The following is a 23,184-nucleotide window of genomic DNA, read 5'->3' as shown; positions in this document are numbered from 1 at the left end:
ACAGCGCAAACAAAAATAAAATCAAACAATTGGCAATTTCACATTTTCCTCAAACCTTTACTTGCAATCATAAATCTACTTTTTGTACAATTACTACCTGGACAATAACGAAAACCAAAAGAATGAAGCTGATGCAAAAAAGTTTAATTTACAGTTTTAGTTTCACTATATATATATAAAAAAAATAGCAGACAAAATATCCCCGAAAAATCAAAATAAAGTCAGTGTGGTGAGTCCCGTCTGTCACATGCTGACACAATGACTTCGATTTAGACAGACTCAAATTGCCTCAGACAAAAGATAAAGGCATACTTGAACACAGGGGCTCCAAGAAGATACCTTCTGGAGCTGTGCAACGAGCTGGAACCAAGCAGTCTCTTTTCTTCTTTCAGGCCCAGCAATTATGAACACTTGCATCATGAAAACACTAAAAAGTTTAACTTTGGAAGGTGACGTTTCATTTCCCGAAATTCAGTTTGACCTGCTAAAAGAAAACACAAGGGGGACAAGCTGGCACGACGACGGACGGACGGACACAATACATCGCAAACAGGATGGATGCTCGTTCACGTAACCAAGTGTCATCATAACAGGACCAAGGTTTTGACACTTAAATCTCAAGCGTGGGGTTGTCCGAAAGAACACCCTCCTAAAAATGGAGCTTGTGGCGTTAGCTTGTGGTTTCAATTTTAATCCTTAATACTGTATTAGTCAGAGTCTTCTGCCGGAGTTTTAGAGAAACCGTAGCTTTTGAAAGAGCGTCGGTGAGGGGGGAAAAAACAAAACAAAAAAACAACTTGCATATTTTCAGCTTCAACACAGTCCAAAGAAACAAGTTAACCAGTGGCCCAATGAATTGTCCAAGTTCTATCAAGGGAGGATGTGTTTGTGGGCCTTGCATGTGCAAAGAATGAGAAGGGACACCCAAGAAGATGGGCACAAAACATTTACACTACTGCACGATGAGGCGCACTGCCAACTGACTCGCCCTGAAACGTGGAAAAACATTTAAATATAGCAAATATTTAAAGAAGAATATTACACCAAAAAAAAAAAAAAAATCATCATCGTTAAAATGTTGCTGCTGGGGGAGCATTTTAACCCGGTCAGCCTCTAAAGACACACTATACGAGGGAATGGGGGACAAGAGGCCCCTAGCGCATCCTGTACTCTGACGTCTTCAACACTTCACACAGCTGGCCCTTGAAAGCCAGATCTACAGTGAAGTCCAGGTCTCTCTGCAGACCAAACACATTAAGTATCAGTACAAAGGACTTGTTCAAACATCATTGCAAAAAAAAAAAAAAAGCTCACGTTGTTTTTGACGTTTGGCTTCATGCTGATAGTGCCATTGATCTCTTCGCCAATCTTAACAGTCAGGTAATCGTCCAGGTAGAAGACAGTTTGCTTCCAGTGGGTGTAGGGGGACTCTGGGCCTGCAGGGGGACAAACCAAGTTTAATCAAAGTGGCACTTCAAGCCGAGGTTCAACGGCGTGGTAGCCACAAGTTTGTATCCCCTGTAATATTTTGTACGACGCTATTGCAATAAGCAGACTGACTGGTGGAAAAGCCGGTCCTCTTGTGACAGCGGGTAAACTCGATGTTGAAGTAGGTTACAAGTGCATGGATGTAGTCGTTCCTCTTTACTTGCAGACAGAACGGCGAGGTGAAGGTCAAGTCGTCCGCCTTCACCGTGTAGATGTCCACCTCCTGCACCAAAATGTTCGAGTCAATAAGCCAAAAGATGCACGCAAAATACTTCCGGTTGGATTTCAGTCACCCACCTTGATGAGGCAGGCGCTGCTGACCAGCTGCTTTGGGTCCACTACGTCAACAAGGGGTTCTTTGATCGCCACCTCCTTGATGCATGACATATCAAATCCATATACGTTCTCCCACCCTGAAATACACACGTGGAGATCAGTTTTTGTTTTCTTTTTTAAACAGTGACTCGTCATCACAAATAATGACCCACAGTGAATTTTGTAGTCCTTGTACTGCCTGTCTTCAATGGCAGTCACGAAAAGAGTTGCCCTGTCTGGGAAAATGAGTCCATCTTGCTTCTGTTAGGACACAAGAGATTGTGGGGGGTCAGAAAACAACTGCATGGACTTGAACTTATTTAAAAGTTCAAATCTAATTCACACATACCAGCCATTTGTCCCGAGCATAGATGACTGTATTGAGCATGGATTCGTAGAAAAGGCAATAGCCCATCCACTCAGATATGATGATATCCACTCCATCAACAGGCAGATCCACCTCTTCCACCTTCCCTTTGATAATAGTTACCACTAGAGACAAAAAAAAAAAAAAGACTTTTGTTGAATCCTTGAAAACACATGGAGTTCCCTTTCCTCCATATTGCAATTGTAGCATCTCCCCACTTATTAGTTTACTCACCATCATCCATCTTGTTGGCCTTCACTATTTTCACAGCATAATCTGAGATACTGCTGCACTCGATCTATAACAAAATACACAAGGGAAATATGTTATTGTTATGGTATACGTTATACGATTCAGAATCGTCAGCCTTTTAAAAGGCAAGCAATCACTTTGTTGGGTGTACAAACACAAACTTACCCCAATAACTTTCTTGGCCCCAGCCTTGGCAGCAAACATGCAGAGGATGCCCGTTCCGCTACCTACATCCAGCACCACTTTGTCCTTAAAGAGATGCTTGTTGTGGAACATGGAGTTGCGGTAGGTCAGAGTCCGCACCTCATCCTTAAGCATCTCCTACAACATATGCCAACAAATGCTAGGATTAAAATCTTGTGACAAAAACAACTGTGCTCGTAAGAAAAAGAAACAGTCAAAATTACCTCATGGATGCCAAAGTGAGCATACGAGTCGAAGTAATAATCCTTTGATGTCATATCTTCAGCTGCAGGCTTTATCATGTTATCCCCCTGAGAAACCTCAACAAAAAGACACAATTACAATTCAGATTAACTTCAGCATAAACTACTACAATCAATGTTAGCTCCTTCATCCGGAGTGGGAAAAAAATCTTTTAGGGTATGATTCTAGAAAATGCATTGAGTACTTGGAGTAGGCATTTGTGTGTTTGATTGTGCTTGGACTAAAATTAACCCATCACAGTTGTTTAAATTCTCCAGAGCATAAATGGATCATTATCCTCTTTGTTTATTTATAAAAGATAGCCAGCCACCTGTTGTCTGAGTGGTTACTTGCTGGTTTTAATGTTAACTTGCGTTCAAACTGCTGCAAACACAAAATGCATTTATAATCTCAGCAGGTAGGCAGATTTTAACTATTCATATGATTTTAAATCATAAATGTTTCTCCTCATTCAAAGCAGATAAGAAAAAATAACATTCCAATGTACTACAAATACATCTTCGCCATTCATACAATGTACAGCTTCCCTCGCTGCACAAAGGATGCGAGCACATGGTTGAAGTACTGCGATGTGATCTTGGCCTTGTTCATGCAGGCACTCAATGGAATGTTCTCAAAATGAATGACTTACAAAGTCACGCTATAGGCAATTGACAATAACAGGTGTCATTGTTCGGTCTACATTATACATAATGTACACACATCTTTGACAACTTGCTGGACGGCTTCGACATACCGAGTTACATAATGTGAGTGCTACTCATTAGCCGTTCATTAGTGGACCAGGGTGGAAAAGGCGGCAAATCCATACAACGGTGGCCGGGGTGCCACCAAATGAAAACAATGCCATTTTCCAAGCTTTAAAAACGATAACGTTAAATAGCCGCGCACCCAATAAGAGAATGAATCAGCATCCGTGGCTGATAGCTAACTAGCTAAGAAGCTAACATGATGGTTCCCACGCGGTCTTTTAGACAATTGAAAAAACCTAAACCAACAGCGGTTTTTCAAGATGGACGTGGATCTTGAAATTTTAACAACATGATTCCATTTAGACGTAGTAACCACAAACAGATAAAGTTTAAAGTTGAAGGTTTAGGTAGCTCAGTTAAAATGGACGAATCAGTTGATGCGTATTTGAAAAAGATCAGAACGACCGTAAATCGGTTAGTCTGCCGATGCCAAAAGCAGGCTGTGATAGTAGAATTACATTGAAAACAAGAAATTGAAAATATTAGTTCGTAAATTTATACCTCCATCCTCTCCGCTGGCGCCGCCATTTCGATCTTGTGCCTGACTGCGCGAGCTTGAATAGAGAGCGCAGTCTTGACTTGCGCAACCAAAGAAAGCGGCTCCACTCTTCTTCGAGGGATTCAAAACCGCTGTCTAGTTGCTGTAGCGCCCCCACCTGTCTTGAGGGGCTGTAAATAAGTCATAAATGTTTAAATCTTCAAACTTAAATTCGTTTGTTGTTGTTGTAAATATTTACTTACCTATAGGGGCATTTTATTATCAATGTTATTTCCAATTTGGAAATAAAGCCAAATATTATTGGTTTGGTGTTGTAATTGATAATTAATTAATTAATTTGAGAATGTTTTATTAATTAATAGTCTGGCATTCTTGTTAAGCACAGTGTTCTTTGTGGCGTGTCTAATTTATCAGACATTCCTATTTTCGCTCTACAGGGACTTTGGGTAGATAATGGACCGGGGGGAAGCATGTTTGCTGAACTGAAGGAGCGTACGCGTTCACGAGTGCGTCGCGCGGTCACGCTGTAGTGCTGCTGCTGTCACGAGCTTGATCCAGGCAGCGGGGTAAAGACTCGGAGAATTAGAACGGGCAGAAATTTTACGCTAGATTTTCTTGACCATTCTTTGTCGTCCGATAAAGACACCGCAGCTACGCTTTACATCGGTGGCTGACAAAAACAGCAACTGTTGTTTCGCTCAACCAGGGATGTATTGCAGTATTTGAACGCTATCGCTAGCCAGCCAGCTAGCTAGCTGTTGAGCTAGCTTTACGCTGCTTGTGACTCGAGGGCGACTTAACGGCGAATTCCCGTGCGGTCTTTTCCATTACGCCCCCAGGTTTTGCCATCGTTACACCGGTCCGCAAGATATCAACGCCGCGTGTGGTTTTAATATAAAGTGCATTTCAACTGTAGCCGTGTGTCGCGTTCTTTGCGTTTAATCCTCGCTCGAGAAGGATTGAATGAAATAGCTTGACATATAGCCAGCGGAAACGAGCCAGTTAACGGGGGATAAGGTTTATTTACCGAGCTTCGCCTTGATCACGACCATCCAGCGAATATTACAATCAAGGCCATCGAGCCTTGCATATACTCAAAGCAACATAATCAGAAAACACTAAATCATAAAGTTTTTTTTACGATCGTGGCAGTGCTAAGTAGCTAGCTCGCCCTGCACTTCAAGTTGCCCATCGTTCACTTCATCGAAGAAGCTGACCAACAGCGGATATTTTTCCACTTTTAGGCCGAATCAAAACCTGCAAAAATGCCGGCTGTGTCGAAAGGAGATGGAATGCGCGGATTAGCGGTTTTCATTTCGGACATAAGGAATTGTAAGTGACCTTTCTTTTTCATTTTTTTTGCTTGCTTGCTTGCTTGCTTGCTTGTTGGCAGTCATCCACTAAAGCTGATAAAATCGTTTGGCGTTTTCGGGTTGTAACATGTCCTGCCTAACCTTCTGTTTTAAGATTGTTTAGTCTAGTCATGTTTTTTCTGTGTTTCTATTCAAGTGCAGAATAGCCATCCACTATCGCCTTTCCACTTTGGTCCCATGCTATGTTAGAAAAGCATTAACACATTCCAATGTGTATTTTGGGGGTGGTTATTGTCAAATTACATCTACAAAACAATCCACTTTTCCACTACAGTGTATCGGTTATGATAATGTTGCGAAATTTAAGTATTTGAATACACCCCAGAATGCCAATACAAATGTTTAGTTGCATTTATTTACTTAGTCTCTTTTTTCCATGAAAACACTCGATAAAAATATGTCATGTCTTTAGAGGTGGTAACATATTGCACACATAAATTATTGGTCAAGTGTGTTGAAGTCATTCTTTGTTGGTTACATAATTATCATTGTGATTTATTACAATGGAATTTACTGGAACTGTTGAGGTCGAGCCCATAGTCATCTGGAATGGACTCAAGCTTACTTGTGACTCTTTCACCCACCAAACACAAGACAGCTATAGATGACAAATAAAAAATTTTTTTTTTTTAATATTCTGTTTTTTTTAACATCGAGTTAGAGCTTCTGCGCTTTTTTTTCTAATGAACGCTATAGGCCCAAATAAATGACTTGCAATGTGCCATTGTCTTTTGCACACCAGGTAAAAGCAAGGAAGCTGAAATCAAGCGGATCAATAAAGAGCTGGCGAACATTCGCTCCAAATTTAAAGGAGACAAAGCTCTTGATGGCTACAGCAAGAAGAAATATGTCTGTAAGCTGCTCTTTATCTTTCTGCTTGGCCACGACATCGACTTTGGGCACATGGAGGCCGTCAACCTGCTGAGTTCCAATAAGTACACGGAAAAGCAGATTGTAAGTTTGTTTCTAAACTGCGGCACCTCAAATTGACATCAGAAAGGTTGAAAAAAATGTAGCTACACCACTAATAAGAGTTTTTCCCAAACAAAATGTTTGCCCCCTCCCCATATTATTTACAAATTAAAAAATACTGCCATCTACTGTTCAATCTTCATTCAGCAACTGGAGTTGATTAACACAGCGCATTATATAGTTATGTGTTTGGAGTCGGTTAGGTGGAAAGATCTCTGTGCTACTGTGCTTGGATCTCCCTCAATCAATTGACCATTTCTCCAGGGCTACCTGTTCATCTCAGTTCTGGTCAACAGCAACAGTGAACTCATCCGTCTGATTAACAATGCCATCAAAAACGACCTGTGCAGCCGCAACCCCACTTTCATGTGCCTGGCACTTCACTGCATTGCCAACGTGGGCAGTCGTGAGATGGCCGAGGCCTTTGCCAGTGAAATCCCCCGCATCTTGGTCGCTGGGTGAGTGAGACTTGGTTTAACTCCATTTTGCCGTTCAAACGTCTTGAAGACGACGCGTAACTTGATGGTCATGTGCCGTAGTGATACGATGGACAGTGTGAAACAATCCGCCGCCCTGTGTCTTCTGCGGCTCTATAAAACTTCCCCGGATTTGGTGCTGATGGGAGAATGGACATCCCGCGTGGTGCACCTTCTTAATGACCAACACATGGTAAGTGCATTGTTGAATGAAGCCAAGTTGTTGAATGGACTACTCCAATTTGGTACATCCACTGCTGATCAAACTCAAATTTATTTTTTTTTTTTTACCTTTTTGTAGGGTGTGGTGACAGCAGCTATTTCTCTCATCACCTGTCTGAGCCAGAAGAATCCAGATGAGTTTAAGACCTGTGTTTCCCTGGCAGTGTCACGACTCAGCAGGGTGAGCAATTAGCATTAACTGTGACACGGGCACATTTTAGCAACATGATTTCCAAGAAGGAAGCTTCTAAAATATTGTCTTGTGCTTCTTTAGATTGTCTCATCAGCCTCCACCGACCTGCAAGATTACACCTACTACTTTGTCCCGGCGCCGTGGCTGTCTTGTAAGCTGCTGCGCTTGCTGCAGTGCTATCCCCCACCAGAGGATGGCGCTGTGAAGGGTCGTCTGGTGGAGTGTTTGGAAACCATCCTCAACAAGGCTCAGGAGCCACCCAAGTCAAAGAAAGTCCAGCATTCTAATGCCAAGAATGCTATCCTCTTTGAGGCAATTTCCCTGATCATCCACTATGACAGGTGAGCATTTGGAGCATCATTTTCCGTGTCAATTTTTGAAACCGACGTAATGTTTTGTCCCGCAGCGAGCCAAATCTGCTGGTGCGAGCCTGCAATCAGCTGGGTCAGTTCCTGCAGCACCGAGAAACTAACCTGCGCTACTTGGCTCTGGAAAGCATGTGTACGTTGGCCAGCTCAGAGTTCTCTCATGAAGCAGTCAAGACGCACATTGAGACCGTCATCAACGCGCTCAAGGTGATTGATCGCAACCTTTTACACACAACTGGCTTTAAAAATAACACACAATTAACTGTGAGTCTTATTGACAAGGGCACTCATGCTAATACTGAATCTTTCCCCGCCTTTTTTTTCTTTTCTTTTCTCCCCACCAATTGTTATCTTTCTGCAGACTGAGCGGGATGTGAGTGTTCGACAAAGGGCGGCAGATCTGCTGTACGCCATGTGTGATCGCAGCAATGCCAAGCAGATTGTAGCTGAGATGCTCAGCTACCTTGAGACGGCTGATTACTCCATCAGGGAGGAAATGGTGTGTGGAAATGTCGCAATTAAGAATGTGTTTGTTTTTTGTTTGTTTTTTGCTCTCTATTTGGTGACTGGAAATTCTCAGTAATGCATTACTATCCTACATGTTTTTTTTTTATTTGAAAGTACATGCTACTCCATTCATCACAGATAACAGCAATTCAGTAGTTTGTAATTTGTAGCTTAACTCAACTCAAATTTTATTCACACAAAACAATCTCAATGTCTAAACAATCGTATCAACGAATGAGCTGCGTTTTTTTTTTTCTCCAGGTCCTCAAAGTAGCTATCCTGGCCGAAAAGTATGCTGTCGATTACTCCTGGTACGTCGACACCATTCTCAACCTCATTCGCATCGCTGGCGATTATGTCAGTGAAGAGGTGTGGTACCGTGTCATCCAGATTGTCATCAATCGTGATGACGTGCAAGGCTACGCTGCCAAGACGGTCTTTGAGGTATGACTACTTTGATGAAAATTGTAAAGACAAAAATGATTCAATTGGTGCAGCTTTCTTTGTCAAATCAATTCAACATGTTTAGAACAAAAAATGTTTTGGGGATGCAAGGTTTTCAACTTGGGCAGTGTAATTAATAATCATAACGATGTTTCTTGCAGGCCTTGCAAGCACCTGCCTGTCATGAGAACATGGTGAAAGTTGGAGGCTACATTCTTGGAGAGTTTGGTAATCTCATTGCTGGTGACCCCCGCTCCAGGTACGAGGCATTTATTTTTCTTTCTTTAAATATTGAGTTGAAATAAAAAGTCCCGTGTTGTGTTCTGTTCTCCAGCCCGCTCGTCCAGTTCAACCTCCTTCACTCCAAGTTCCACCTGTGCTCCGTGCCGACTCGGGCCCTGCTGTTGTCTGCTTACATCAAGTTTATCAACTTGTTCCCAGAGACCAAGGCCACCATTCAGGAGGTTCTTCGCTGCGATAGCCAGATTCGCAATTCTGACGTAGAGCTGCAGCAGCGTGCTGTGGAGTATTTGAAGCTCTCGTCTATTGCCAGCACCGATGTCTTGGTAATTTAGTCTTTGTTTTTAATATTTGATAGGATGTGTCATAACTTTCAGAGGTCATATTTCAAATATGGCTAAATATGATGAAAATTACAGAGCTGTCAGGATTTTAAGTGGGTGATATTGAACAGTCAGGTGCTTACTAAATACTTTTTTTGCCACACTGTATTTTGTTGTGAATCTACAACCTTATTCTTTTTTGGTCACTACTTAAACTCATGACCAAAGATACTTCAATTATTCCATCTGAGGTAGGGATTTCTGGTTAGTATACCAATGAGGCCCTTTACAAAGTCTACCACAGGAGTCAATGCTTTTGTTTTCCTAGGCCACTGTTCTGGAAGAGATGCCTCCTTTCCCTGAAAGGGAGTCTTCAATTTTGGCAAAACTCAAGAAGAAAAAGGGGCCTGGTGCAGTGTCTGTGACAGACCTGGAGGACAGCAAGCGGGAGGGTGGGGAGCTGAACGGAGGCGGTGAGCGGGGTCCAGACACCTCAGCAATGGCGGCCTCCAATGCCGTGAGTCAACTCTGCTGCTCAGACAGCACTCGATTGCATCAAACGGCAAGTTGCAAGTGTCTTTTCTCTTTCAGTCCACCCCGTCACCATCAGCAGACCTCCTCGGGATCCGAGCCGGTCCTCCCGTTGGCGCCGCGCCAACCAGTGCCGGCAGCCTGTTGGTGGATGTGTTCTCCGAAGCAGGGCCCGCCGCACCCTCTGCTGCGGTTAACGACGACGGCTTTCTAAGGTGAAGGTCAACCTCATGAGCAGATGTAGATGCCTGTTAGCCAAAGTCCAGTTGGAGCCGCTTTCAGAGCACAACAAATGTCAGCGTGTGTGTTGTTGCCAAGTCAATTGAGGAGATAAATCTTCTCCGTGGTCCCTAAGTAACAAGGTTACGGATGGTAACCTGACTAATACAATACAAGTTAGTCCTCTGATGATGAGGTGACCGTGTAAGTGCAATCGGAATTGGCAAAGAGATAGTGGTCATGTCTATTCTTCTCTTTCTCGACTTGTCTATTTGTTTTTAACTTCTCGTGTATGTGACTTGTCTTTGGTCTTTTTCTCTTTTTTCCTTCTCTCCATTTTCCTGCGTGCGTGTGTATCTGTGGGCGCGCGCATGTGTGTGTGTGTTTGTTTTGGTTTGAATGTACGTCTGTCCTCTGTCCCATACCGTGATCGGACATTGACAGAGATCTGGAACAGCCCACCGAGACCTCTGACGCCTTATTGGTGGAGAGTTCTGGTGACTCGGAGTAAGGGCCCTGTAGTAAACTACAACTAGGAAATCACGATTATGACATGGTGATCGTGTCATAATGGCATTGCTACAATTGACTGTAGTATTGTTTAGAAATGCTTGTATTCATGAGTAGCTTGTTGAACCATTCCACTGAATGGGTTATTGTTAAGGCTGTTAATTAAGGCCAATGGGCATAAACTTTTTTTTTTTGCGGTTCTCTAGTACATTTGTTAAACGTTTTACATAGATGTGGAATAATGTTACACACGCACACAAAATCTGTCAGGCACAAATGAAAATGTGTTTTGCATACCAAATGATTTTCTGACATCTGTAGCCTGTGCACTGTACTGCTTGGATCATGTGATCATGTGATCTGTGTCGAAATGTATTTGGAAAGTGATTCATTTTCTCTTCTTTTGGATTTCGATTCCGTCCCGCAACCCACAAACATATAAAGTGTTGATTTAATACCGCGTGCGCCTTTTTAGGGTTGCGCTTGTGTTGCAGGTTTGTCCAAATTGTGACCTAGTCAAGATTGAATTGTCTTCCAGTGCAGTCTGTCATATTGATTTATGATTAATATTCGACCAAAACAACAGAAAATGTCCAAATACATTGGTGTTTGTTGTTTAACAATCTCTGTTTGTTGTTACTAACCATCTGCATTTGATCTCTTTCTCCTTTTTCTTCTCATGCTCCTAACAAATTTCCATCTCATTGCGCATGTGTGGACGCCTTTTTGGTTTCTTCAAACACCTCACTCTTCTCTTCTCTTCTGTGGGCTGTCTACATCCTTGCGCTATCTTTCAGTTCTGCTCCTCCCTCTGAGGATCCCGCTCCTCCTCTGTCTGAGGCTGATGAACTCCTTAACAAGTAAGCCCTTTCTCTTTTAAAAGCTTTGTGTTTTTTTTTTGCATTTGCCTGACTCTGCATGATTGCCACGTGATGCATTAGCTGGTGTGTTGAAGATAAATCTGTGTGAATAATTTTATTTTAATAATCATTTAATTGTTTGGGTTTTTTGCAGTTATTTATTCACTTTTTTTTAAACTTAATACTAGCAGGAAATCGGGACCAGGCCCGACCACAAATAGCATGGTGGTGTTGTTTTTGTTTTGCTTCTTTTTTTTTGGTTCTGAATATCATCCATCCATTTTCTAATGTCTGTCCGGCTGTTTTTATTCAACAGGTTTGTGTGCAAGAACAACGGTGTTTTGTTTGAGAATCAGCTCCTACAGATTGGCATCAAGTCAGAATATCGTCAAAATCTTGGTGAGTAATGACAAGGTTTCGAGAAGATTGGTCTTAAAAAAACAAAAAACAAACAAGTTGTTTCTTTCTCATAGGGCGAATGTACTTGTTTTACGGAAATAAGACGTCGGTGCAATTTGCCAGCTTCACCACCACAGTCAGCTGTCCTGGAGAGCTCCAGTCTCATATCCTTTCATTTCTCTTGTCGATGGATCGCACAAAAGCTTTTTTTTTTTAACCAGGATGATCTTTTGGCTTTGCAAATCATCCAGTCTTGCTGGAAAACGCATTAACCTGCACCGTGTTGTGGCAAACGTTTTATGACGGCATCTGAGGTAGCGTCAATCGAATGTTCCTTGACGGCAAGTCACAGCTCAACGTTCAAACCAAACAAGTAGAACCGCTGGTAGAAGGAGGTGCCCAGATCCAGCAGGTCCTCAACATCGAGTGTCTGACTGACTTTTCCGATGCTCCGTTGCTTAACATCAAGTTCAGGTGAGAAGAAAGTTGAACTGGAATCAGGATTTGGAATAACTTTACCCATATCAGAAAAGTACAGTGGTACCTCCTCAATACTTTGTGTGAAGAACCAAACCGTGATTGGCTCCTCTTTCAAAAGCAGCCGTGCAACAATGTCTTTGTTACAGATATGGAGGAGCTCTGCAAAACTTGACTCTCAAGCTGCCCGTCACCATCAACAAATTCTTCCAGCCAACTGAAATGTCCTCAAATGATTTCTTCCAGCGTTGGAAACAGCTTAGCCAGTAAGTTTGGGGCCCAGTAAGTATTTTGTCACTTTCCAGGTTTACCACTAAAACCTTTTGTGTTTATTGCCCTCAGGCCTCAGCAAGAAGCACAAAAGATTTTTAAGGCCAACCACAGCATGGACACAGAAGTACTCAAGGCTAAGGTATGTCAGTCTTCTCTTGGTGCCTTCTCACGCTATTTTTTTTAGTGTTAATGTTTGTGGTGGCACTCTTGCTTGCAGCTATTGGGATTAGGAGCGGCCCTGCTGGACAATGTCGATCCAAATCCAGAGAACTACGTGTCTGCTGGAGTGATCCAGACCAAGGGTCAGCAAGTTGGCTGCCTCCTAAGACTGGAGCCCAATGCCCAGGCACAGGTACAACATGCAGTTGTTTATATGTACATCAAATGTAGCTCAGCAAATCAGTTCGAACTCTATTTCCACACTTCACCGCAGACATTTTAAATTCTGTTTTTGCCGTTAAATACTTCCTCATAAAGCAAATACTGGGAATAAATTCTGATGAAGCATATACCCGGAACTGAATTTCTGTTAAAAAAATAGCTACAATGTATGTGTGCGCAGATGTACCGACTGACCCTGCGCTGCAGCAAGGACTCTGTGTCAAGGCGTCTCTGCGAGTTGCTGGCCCAGCAGTTCTAGAATAGCCAGAGTTCCAGAACTTTATCAAGACCAGTACTCCCACCTCCCCCACCAGCGAGCCCTCCCCCCTCTCCTGCCACACTTCTCTTCCTCCTACCAACAAAGGTTCTTTATTACGAGAAAAAAAAAAAAAAAAAAAAGGTGTAACCTACATAAGGGAAAAAGCAGTCACTGTTTTGGTGACCATATTATTGTCATTATTCTAATTCAAGTTCATCTTCAATTTGTTTATTAACATAATGCTACATTATCGTTTTTCTTTATGGTGTTTACCTGTGTAGCTGCCGTGCGCGACCAGGAGTGTGTAAGTGCGTGTGTAAGTGCGTGCGAATGTGAGTGTGTGTATCCCACAGTGTGCTCTGCTTTCTCCTGGTTGCTCTGTATTTCTGATGCTATATGTACAGTGTGTGGGCATGTGTGTGTGTGTTTGCGCGTGTGTTTGTCTTATTTTTGATCAATTGGTAGATCATTCCTTGAAGTCAAACGAGAGGTAGTATTGGTCATACACGTAGCCCCATTGTCTCCTGTCTTAGACAGACACACACACACACATGCACGAATGCACAAGTGGTTCCTTGTGGCCCCTCGTCGGGCCCAATAATGAAGGGAGACCTGAAGGTCCATCCAGCACTCTAATTTCTAGCATTCCCCAATGATCATAGGCCAGTGAAATTGCACTTAAAGGCGTTTGGGATCCTCCAGCATGAGTCCCCTAGTGTGAATAATCGGATTCTCTCTCCTGGGGCTCTGTAACCAGTAGCCCTATATTTCAATGACCTTGATGATTTGTTTGTTGGTGTGTCTGTAAATATGCGGCAGCGTGTTACTTGATTGCTTTCCTAGACATTCCCATCGAGCGGTTGGCTTAGATGAACGAGCCCAAGCTCCGCCCCCTCCCCGGTAACAAATGATAGTGAAGTAAGGGTCGACGTTTTCAGAGTCCCGACAGTTAGGACTTCTCTGTCCAGGTGGAACTGCTCTGCGATCCAACTTCAAGATTGTTTTTGAAGTGATGCCCAATTGTCTTTTTGAGACAAGCCTCTTTTTCTTTCATCAATCCCAAACCTTTGGATAATATCTAAAAGCTATCAGATAAAGCGGTCCTTAATGATGCTCACTGCGTGCTAATTTTGACTTGATGTACCGCTCCAATGTACATCCAGAATCTTCTCATGAGCACTTTTTCAAGAAGCAGGGCCACTTTGCAAACTTTAATATTCACACAGTCACAGCTTTGATATTCTTTCTTGGGCTTCCTCTTGCACAAAGCAGCAGTAGAAGAGTACTAGAGTTGTCCGTCATAACTAAAAGAGACTCTGTTTATGTGAGAAATTGAGTGAGGCTGGAAGCAGGTAAGAAAAATAAATCTTTGAGACATTTCGGAGACATTGGCACATTACAATCACAATACAGTTGTTGTTTTTTTGTCATCTTGTGTGTGTGTGTTTGTCTATGCAGTATCCACTAGCTAATGCAGCCTCATGTATTGATGTTTAAAAAAAAAATGTCCAATACCTGTGTTAGAAATAAGATTTACTCTGTAATGAAAAATGTGAAAGTAAAACTATGCCATATATCAGACATGACGCTTCCCGTGTTTTATTGTTTTGCTCTTACGCCATGACATTTATTTTTTATTCCAAATTACGCTCCTGTGCAAAGTAGTTCATTTCAACAGCATTAGTAAATCAAATAAAAATTATATATCATAGACCTGGCAACCCATATATAAGATTTGGCAACACTGACTAAAAAACATGTATTCCATGTATTGAGGTTATGTTTGGCTCGTATCTTCTATTTACAACTTAAAACATCCTTTCTGTAGGTCTTTCTAATTGGTAATATTGATGATTTTCCCTTCCTCACTTGATGTTTTCGAAACAAACAATGCGACACACAATGTGACATCATGCAGCGAGCATCCAGGCAGGCAGGCAGCAGTGCATGTGCGCACTTGCTGAGCGCCGCAACAAACCACTTCAATGCAACGAGCTATGTGTGCAACTTCTGTGCTCATCTCATTCGGATAGAATTGACCCAATGGTAAAAAATGCAGCTGGCCGCCCTCATTTGCATAGAGATGTCGGTGATGAGGCAGCACTGACAATCTGACACGCTCCGCCCACTTTACACTCGGCAGGCATCCCTGTTAGGGGAGGGGAGGGCGGGGGGGGGGGGTATCACTCTTGTGCGTCTGCGCGTGTGGATGTCCAGCACGGAGCCGATTGGCTGATAGTGACATCACCGTTCGAGGTTTATTGTTGGTAAGAGGATGAGCTCATCGTTTAGAATCAGTCTCCGGGTGAAGCGAGAGAAAACAGGACGTCGTTGGTGTGGACCACAAGAATCTGCAGACCTGCAACTGACGCCGACTGTACCAGAGGGGAAAAAACGCAGTTTTAGAAGAAAGACATCACAGTGAGTAATTGCATGACTAATTTCTTGTGTGAAATAATCTCGTTGCAGGTTCTCCGTAGATAACGTTTTAAAAAACAAAATCCATTTATCCTATTGAAAAAAAAAATCCTATGCAACGCAATGCAAATAATAAAAGCCTAATTGCAGCAAGAACGTTTTTTCAATTCCTGCAGTTTGTGGAGAACTTACAACAACAAGGAAATAACCCAAACTAAATTAAAACGCAACCTATAAAGAGTGAAAAAAGTCCATCTGCTTTCAAATGCATATCATGCTTTGCAAAAAAACAAAATGCATATAGAAAAACAAGAACTAGATGCAAATACTGTTGTGCAAACTATCGATATGGATTTGCATTTATCAAACCGAACCAATGAGCAAATATATTCTTTATTGTGTTGTAGATATGGTTTGGTCCATGGAGGGAGAGACAGAGCGTCCTCCTCTGTCCGTCATCCTGCCGAGGCTCTACCTGGGAGCAGAGCGCGATGTGACGCAGGTAACAAGGCACCTCATCACAACCATGCGCCATGCAATAGGTTGAAAGTTGAAATTGTGTCAACAGGATGGACTGGCTTCTCTGGGGATCTCCTATGTGTTGAGCGTGAGCCGCTGCAGCCCCCGACCTTCCTTCCTTCCCTGCTCCAGATACCTCCGCATCCCCATCGATGACTCCCTATGGGATGACCTGCTGCCCTGGATCCCTCAGGCACTACGCTTCATCGGTCAGGACACGACCTGCCGCTGAGACAACATTTGATCAGACACAAATACGTCACTTTGAATTATCCTTTATGCAGACGCGGCAATGTCTTCAGGAGCTTCTGTGCTGGTTCACTGTGCAGCTGGAATCTCTCGCTCTCCAGCCCTGGCTGTTGCCTACATCATGTATAGCTCGGGAATGGATCTGGACCACGCCTACAGGTTGGGCTGCTTACTATCATCTGTTTTTCTGTCATTGTAGTAAATGGTGACCAATTCTAAAATGCGTTTCTATATTTGACTGTCCGCTCGCTCGGCAGGTTTGTGAAAGAGCGCCGACCCTCCATTTCCCCCAATTTCAACTTCCTGGGTCAACTGCAGCACTTCCAGGGCACCCTGCGTCAGAAGTCCTCTGGTGATGACATCCCGAGCCAGCGGCCGGACAACGTCCTGTCATACATCGACAATAGTAACAATCACATAAATTCCAATAATCAGGCCGGCGTTACCAGTGATGGATCTTCAGAAGAGATGCAAACACACAGAGAGAATTTCTACCAGCAGAGACATTCAAATCCAGACGCAAACGGGAACCAGCAGATTTGGACTCGTAATAGTAATCAGCAAGAAATCCAGACGCCTTTCGGGGTACCCAATCCGAGCTCTTGCGTATCAATTAAATCAGCACCAGCAGTTTCCGCTTCTCTTTCTGACAGACGCAAAAGCCTCAGTCTCTCGCTCACCCCGTTAGGGACATGCCAAGCCAAGAGCAGTGATTTGTCAGGAGGTGTCCACAAGAGGGCAGACAAATTGCAGGCAAAGACGCCGAGTAGGCATGCAGGGGAGACGCAGAACCCGTCACAGGAAAAACGCAGCACCACTGAAGTGAAGGAGGAGCAGGGCCTGCTTTCGCCGCTTAGCTGCACACTCAACAAATTGCTGGACTGGGGGGAAAGAGTGCTACTGGGGGGAGTTTTTGCCCACCCGGTCAAGATGGGACAGCCAGCTTTGCCATACAGGTGCTGAGTGGAATGGTTATTTACCAATCGGTACTTGTTTATTTATTGCTGGGATGAGAGAATGATTCTCTGCTTATCCGCTTATTTTGCCCCCCCCCCCCCCCCCCACTGTCATCTTGTTGTTTGTAAGATGGCGATATTTTTCATTCATTGTCGCTTTGGTCTCAATTGTACAGTATTTACTGATGATTAAAGATTGAATTTCAACCACATCTCTCTCATTAATTGATTTATTTCTAGAGCAATGAGAAAAAGTGCATTTATAAGAACTGCAAAATATACTACCATATTTTCTACCTAATATTGTGGCAGCTAAATAAACGATAACGTTCTAAGCTGCTTCAAGTTAGCCCAGATGGATGAACTTTATGATGAGGTGTGCTTTTGCCCCAGGGAATAGTTTTCCCAACCCACAGCCAGATTCAAGTACACAATGGAGCTCTTTACATAACTTGAAATCATAAGATGAAAGTTAATAAATACACAAAACAAAAGTTAATAAATACACAAAACCTAGCGTGTTTTGCAATGTTCTCAATCCAATAAACTACCAACTAAATGATGCTGCATAATTGCACAGTTAATTTGGGTTTTCTAGGTACGCGGGCACGCGCTGCATTTACCTCTTGCGCGCGCCTGCGAACGTGACGTCACGGTTCCTCCCAATGACCATATAAGGTATCTGACACACTAAAGTGGAATTTGTTCGGTGACAAAATTGAGTTGGCGAGAAGAGAGCGTGTTTAAGGCTTGTCTCCGTTATCTCGAGCTGTTTCCGAGAGAACTAGCACGACTATGCTAATTTGCCTCAATAGCGTCGTGCTGTGTTAGCGTGACTTTCTCCAGAAGGAAAAGAGGAAGCAGTTCCGCCCTCGCAAGCTACGGTGAGGCCGAGTTTGATAGTGACCAAACAACTGCTCCCCGAGAGCGGAACTTTACAGAAACGGCGTGGTGGTGATCTTTTATTGCTCCCATTCTAGGGATTTTTTTTCTCCTGTTTTCAGGTGGAGGTGAATGTAAAAATGAGTTTGACGTTATCAAGTGCAGTTTGAATTTGTGCTACCACCGCCCGCGCGTTACTCTGCCGTGCAAAGATTTCATTTGGACTTTGAGTTTGCTTTTGAACTTTGTAGCCGGCGGGCGGGCGGTTTCCCTTGAGATTTTTTTTTCTAACTGTTGTGAACAAGTATTTGAAAAAAATGAGCGGAGACGAGGAAAGATTCAAACTGGTGGTGGTGGGAGGTGGAGGAGTGGGGAAGAGCGCCCTAACCATCCAGTTCATTCAGGTAGGATCTTTTCCAACATCCCCCATAGAGCATGCATGGCCCTGTATCTAAGTTTATACACGCTGCTGCTGTCTAATTAAAGCTCTCGTGGATGTGGGGTGGCATTTATGGTGAATGGGGGTGGCTAATGTGGGGTTATGTGGCGTATTCTTTGCTCCCCGCACATTTTCTCCATATTCGCTTTCCTTTGACATTGTTGGTGGCACACTACTTTACCGTATTGCACTGTACCCTGCACAAAATGACGTACACGTTGTTAAAACCACGTTTGCACAGTTGACCTTAAGGTAGAATTAAGCCAAATAAAATGCATTATTTATTTATCCATGAATGAGTTGCCACCTTTAGTTCAATCCAACTTTACATGCAAGTATACTGCAGTACGTAAATAATACTTGGGCAAAAAAGACACAAATATCAGTCATAAAAGTAGAAGTAAAATCTATAGGAATAAAAAAAAAAGGGATACACAAATAAAGCAGTTGATCAGCTGACCCGAGACAACAAGTGGGCTTGTTGGGGTGAAGAAACTCAGAGACCTGGGTGGTGTTGGAAGAGCATTTAATAACAAGTTTTCTCTTTCCCCCTAGTCCTACTTTGTGTCAGACTACGACCCGACCATCGAAGACTCCTACACAAAAATTTGCACTGTGGATGGAAAGGAGACCCGCCTGGACAGTAAGATGAAGCCGCACTGCCCATGATTTGTAATATCCCTCTTAGTCACACTTCTGAAGGATGTGTGAGGTGTGGATTTGTTTAAAAGCCCAGGGTGTGTTGTAATGTGACGTGATATGACAAAGGCAGTGTTTGCTCTGTGGCTGTTCCCTTGTTAGGACTTGCACTTGGCTCGTGAGTTACTGCATTTGTGTTAAACAGTGTACAGAAATGACGGTGTAATCCCTGGATAAAATTCCCAGCCCAAAGTGCTGATGCGAAGGGTGGGATCAACATACACAGAATGACACACAAAGGCCATTCTGAAATACACAGACTTGTCAATGGCTGTCAGTCCAACTTCCCTAACGCTAGTTTCCTCTCACGCGCTGCTGTTACATTTGTTCCATTGCTAACCTTCAAGCTGCAATATTGAATTTTTGTGCACACTGATGACTTATTAGCATGTTGGTCTCAATTCGTAGGTCGTTAGTTGGAATCCGGGCTTGCATGATTCATCTGTGCTTGTGTGTGTTTGAAGTGAAAACTCAAAATGAGGTGACTGAATGCAAATTTTAAACTGAAATATTTTTGAATTGTGTATTTGTGACGTAGCGTATATGATGTGTCACTTTGACATTTTAAACGTGACTTGTAGGCTATCATGTATATTTCTAATAATCCATTTATGTTTTCTTTTTGTAAGTCTTGGATACAGCAGGTCAGGAGGAATTTGGGGCAATGAGGGAGCAGTACATGCGCTCAGGGGAAGGCTTCTTGTTGGTCTTTGCACTCAACGACAGGGGGAGGTAAGTGTGTATTTCACCTTCAAAAACTTATTTTCAGCATTGTGCTACATTTACCTTTACATATAATGCACCTATACATGATACGTATCTTCTCCTTTCACTGCAAGGACGTACCAGAAGGAACAAGTTTTTTTTTTTTTTTTTTTACCTCTGGAGCCAATTAATTTCCCTAAAATGGTCCTGCATTGTGTCCAGCAAATTTGTTGGTTTGTGGTCAAGCCCACAGTGACTCAATAGAGAAATATTCATTTTATCCTAATGGAAAGGGCTGTTATAATGGCATCTTAGCGCAAAGGGTCAGCACATCTGCATGTAAAAAAAAAGTCTTCACATCTGGATCAATGTCTTTTTTTTATATATAGATTTTTTTATAAAAGCTTAGTATGAGTTCATCTGAACTGACTTAAAGGCCTGAATTTGTAAGTGACATAGCTTGCACGCAAGGCAGCCTGCTTTGCCGATGATGTGTTCAGATGATCTTATGCAGAGGCTGGTCCCTCCTTCATCAGCGTAAACATGGCCTGAACGCTATGCAAACAGACCACCAGCTAATAACATATTTGATTATTTTAAGCAATAAGAGAATCATCCTATAAATACAAAAATGAAATTAGCCTCTCAAGAAAACATGCTGCAAATTATGAAACTTCATAATAGTCAGGCCATTTTAGCATTAAAAGCTTGAATAATATTAGTGAGGAAAAAAAAAATTGTAGAAATATTTATCACTGACTATAATTCAGTAGGGTCTGTCTTTTACCATTATAGATCAAATGCTATGTTATGACATTGTGTTTCTGTTTTAAAATAAGCTACTTGTTTTGTTCTGGTGTCAAATGTGTTTATGTCCTCTCAGCTACCACGAGGTCCAGAAATTTCACACTCAAATCCTTCGAGTGAAGGATCGGGATGACTTCCCCATGCTTTTGGTTGGAAACAAGGCAGATCTGGAGCAGCACAGAGTGGTAACTAACTAACACCCTTGTGCATCTTTCAAATTTAGGCAAATATAGGTTTAGACAATTTTTAAAAATCTACGTCGGTAGTTGTTGTATATTTTACGCAAACTATTAAAGCTGCAGTTAAAAATGTCATTTCTGACGCATTTATTCCACTGTATGTTTTTGTTTTGGCGTAGATCTCCAGGGAGGATGCTCAGGCATTTGCCCGAGAAAATCATATCTCCTATATGGAGGCTTCAGCGAAGAACCGCTACAATGTGGATGAAGCATTCTTGGAGCTCGTGCGAATTGTCAGGTATTTATTTCATGGCTCGGTTCTTTTGTAAACACACACGCACGGATTTAACCCTTTCTACTTTCCATGAGCAAAAGGTAAACAAACTCCAATTTCTCTTCCAGACGATTTCAGGAAATGGAGTGTCCTCCCCCTCCAACTCATCACGCTGGGAAACAACAGAGCGGTGGCTGCCCCTGCGTCCTCCTGTGAGCAGCGTTACTATGGACACCAAAGCCTCTCCAGCTTGTCCAAAAAGAGGTGTGAGCGTTTGTGCGAGACAGGATTAAGATGCGTCATTTTCCCGTCGAACTGTTACATTTGCACTTTTTCCCCAAAGAAAAAAAAAAAGAAAAAAAAAAAAAGCAACTTGTAAATCAGTGTAGCGTATTTTCGCCGAAAGTAGCTTTTAAGCAGCGGCAGAAATAGTTCTGCTGCTGTCATGAGATAATAATGACGGGACTGTGTATAGTTACAGTCCATAAATAGAGATGTCCTCACAGCTATAAATTGCTGTTGTGGCATTCGGGTGCTGATGTCTGCAAAGACATCACCGCGGTAGGTACTCTGACTCCGCTGAGAGTTAGTATGCAGTAAACTAAGTCAGTCCACATACAGCAAGGAAAAAATGTCAAGTGCGGCACGCCCAATCACAAGGTGCGGGTATGTCCAGCAGGGGGCGCCAAAGCATTACAAACCAAAAAAAAGTGAGCAAACCGCAGCAGAATCTATGTTCATTTTTTTTTTTTGCCAGCCCATTTGCGGTTCCAACAATTTCAGCCAATGTGACTGCCTCAGATACTGTTAACAGAGCCACGACCATTTCAAAATGAATTCTTGACAGTGTTTGGACAGGAAAAATGGGTGCACTGAAGTACACAGTGGTGGAACTACACAAGTCATTTTCTGCGTGAATGTATTTCAACCATTGGCAAGATGGGCAACCAATTATTAGACTTGTCAAATTTCCTGGGTTTGTTGTGGTGCAAAAAAGTATTTTGGTCATGCAGTTTTTATTCAAACCTTCACTGAATTCCATTAATAAGTATAAATGGTTTACATGAACATCTTGACCAAACAAGTAGAAGCCTCAGTTTATTTGTGCTCATGCTTTATATCATGTACATAAAGTAGGTTTAGCATCTATCACATATCTCTGCGCTGCATCTTCCTCTTCGGGGAGAGATTCTTTCCCCATTATCAACACTGGCTGACTCCAGTCATTTTGTTTTTCCACATAAAAATATCACCATGGCAAGGGTGTCATTCAAGCGAGTACGAAAAACGTTTTGTTTAGTTGATTATGGTGTGTGTGTATTATTTTGACACTGTCATTGGTTTTATCTGGGGGGAAAAAAAAAAAAGAACCTAAAAGATGCTTCATATTGTATCGTGCCACAATACCTTTGGGTCCTTAATTCAGCCAACCACTTTTCTAGACGGTATGACAAGTTGATTTGGTTTGAAACACGCATGCAAGTGCAAAGTGGGGTGCTTTTTATTTGGGTTTTTCTTGCTGGTGCCCTATAAATCTTTTCTGTCTTTCAATCTATAATGAAATTGACAAGAGCACATATAGTGAGAGGTGTTTAAAAATAAATAAATAAAATGGGGGATATTTTGACATTTCATTTGTAATGTTTTGGGCAGTGTAGAGCCATGTAATATTTTTTAAATGAATCATTTGCATATATATACTTATATAAATTACAAACTGCAATTAAAATGTTTTATTTTGACATCAAAGAAAAAAATAATCACTTTTTTTGTACCTCATTAAAATTGTCACCAAATTATTGTGTTGTGTCACATTGAAAACTGACTCACATTACAGGTATATGTACACGTACAGTATTTTTGATTTTGAAATAACGTGACAGATACTGGTTATTTTAAATTTGTATATA

General features: G+C 42.3%; 4 protein-coding genes across 8 annotated transcripts; 3 read left to right on the top strand and 1 right to left on the bottom strand.

Annotated features, from left to right (window-relative positions):
• Positions 1 to 123: 123 nt before the first annotated feature.
• On the bottom strand, positions 124 to 4,266 carry prmt1 (protein arginine methyltransferase 1). Of its 2 annotated transcripts, none has more exons than XM_049745727.2 (10): positions 4,123 to 4,266; positions 2,830 to 2,925; positions 2,588 to 2,743; positions 2,405 to 2,468; positions 2,153 to 2,295; positions 1,977 to 2,064; positions 1,786 to 1,901; positions 1,561 to 1,711; positions 1,315 to 1,436; positions 124 to 1,238 (listed from the first exon to the last, which is right to left on the bottom strand). In XM_049745727.2, the coding sequence occupies exons 1-10, from the start codon at positions 4,147 to 4,149 to the stop codon at positions 1,155 to 1,157; spliced, it is 1,047 nt and encodes a 348-aa protein (XP_049601684.1). In that variant the 5' UTR covers positions 4,150 to 4,266; the 3' UTR covers positions 124 to 1,154. The 2 variants fall into 2 exon arrangements, with proteins under 2 accessions (XP_049601684.1, XP_049601685.1); XM_049745728.1 differs by having other exon boundaries at positions 2,830 to 2,916; positions 4,123 to 4,264.
• Positions 4,267 to 4,554: 288 nt separating this feature from the next.
• On the top strand, positions 4,555 to 14,728 carry ap2a1 (adaptor related protein complex 2 subunit alpha 1). Of its 4 annotated transcripts, XM_049745709.2 has the most exons (22): positions 4,640 to 5,452; positions 6,236 to 6,447; positions 6,730 to 6,923; positions 7,005 to 7,134; positions 7,243 to 7,344; positions 7,438 to 7,697; positions 7,763 to 7,931; positions 8,086 to 8,223; positions 8,493 to 8,675; positions 8,837 to 8,934; positions 9,010 to 9,241; positions 9,567 to 9,755; positions 9,830 to 9,984; positions 10,433 to 10,495; positions 11,296 to 11,358; positions 11,675 to 11,757; positions 11,832 to 11,921; positions 12,108 to 12,231; positions 12,384 to 12,500; positions 12,577 to 12,646; positions 12,725 to 12,859; positions 13,070 to 14,728. In XM_049745709.2, the coding sequence occupies exons 1-22, from the start codon at positions 5,386 to 5,388 to the stop codon at positions 13,145 to 13,147; spliced, it is 2,952 nt and encodes a 983-aa protein (XP_049601666.1). In that variant the 5' UTR covers positions 4,640 to 5,385; the 3' UTR covers positions 13,148 to 14,728. The 4 variants fall into 4 exon arrangements, with proteins under 4 accessions (XP_049601663.1, XP_049601666.1, XP_049601667.1 ...); XM_049745710.2 differs by lacking the exons at positions 10,433 to 10,495; positions 11,296 to 11,358; XM_049745706.2 differs by lacking the exons at positions 12,384 to 12,500; positions 12,577 to 12,646; positions 12,725 to 12,859; positions 13,070 to 14,728 and having other exon boundaries at positions 4,555 to 4,686; positions 5,365 to 5,452; positions 11,832 to 12,212.
• Positions 14,729 to 15,414: 686 nt separating this feature from the next.
• On the top strand, positions 15,415 to 17,501 carry si:ch211-195b15.8 (uncharacterized). The gene is made up of 5 exons (XM_049745726.1): positions 15,415 to 15,568; positions 15,973 to 16,067; positions 16,134 to 16,293; positions 16,369 to 16,492; positions 16,591 to 17,501. Exons 2-5 carry the CDS (start codon positions 15,975 to 15,977, stop codon positions 17,294 to 17,296), a joined length of 1,083 nt encoding a protein of 360 aa, XP_049601683.1. The 5' UTR covers positions 15,415 to 15,568; positions 15,973 to 15,974; the 3' UTR covers positions 17,297 to 17,501.
• Positions 17,502 to 17,957: 456 nt separating this feature from the next.
• rras (RAS related) lies at positions 17,958 to 23,073 on the top strand. The gene is made up of 6 exons (XM_049743836.2): positions 17,958 to 18,575; positions 19,166 to 19,253; positions 19,939 to 20,041; positions 20,898 to 21,006; positions 21,180 to 21,298; positions 21,403 to 23,073. Exons 1-6 carry the CDS (start codon positions 18,489 to 18,491, stop codon positions 21,488 to 21,490), a joined length of 594 nt encoding a protein of 197 aa, XP_049599793.1. The 5' UTR covers positions 17,958 to 18,488; the 3' UTR covers positions 21,491 to 23,073.
• The last annotated feature ends 111 nt before the right edge of the window (positions 23,074 to 23,184 follow it).

Source organism: Syngnathus scovelli, chromosome 16 (assembly GCF_024217435.2).
Source record: "Syngnathus scovelli strain Florida chromosome 16, RoL_Ssco_1.2, whole genome shotgun sequence".
NCBI classification, from domain to species: Eukaryota; Metazoa; Chordata; class Actinopteri; order Syngnathiformes; family Syngnathidae; genus Syngnathus; species Syngnathus scovelli.
Note: the sequence above shows the minus strand (reverse complement) of the source record. Positions and strands in the feature narration are given on the sequence as shown.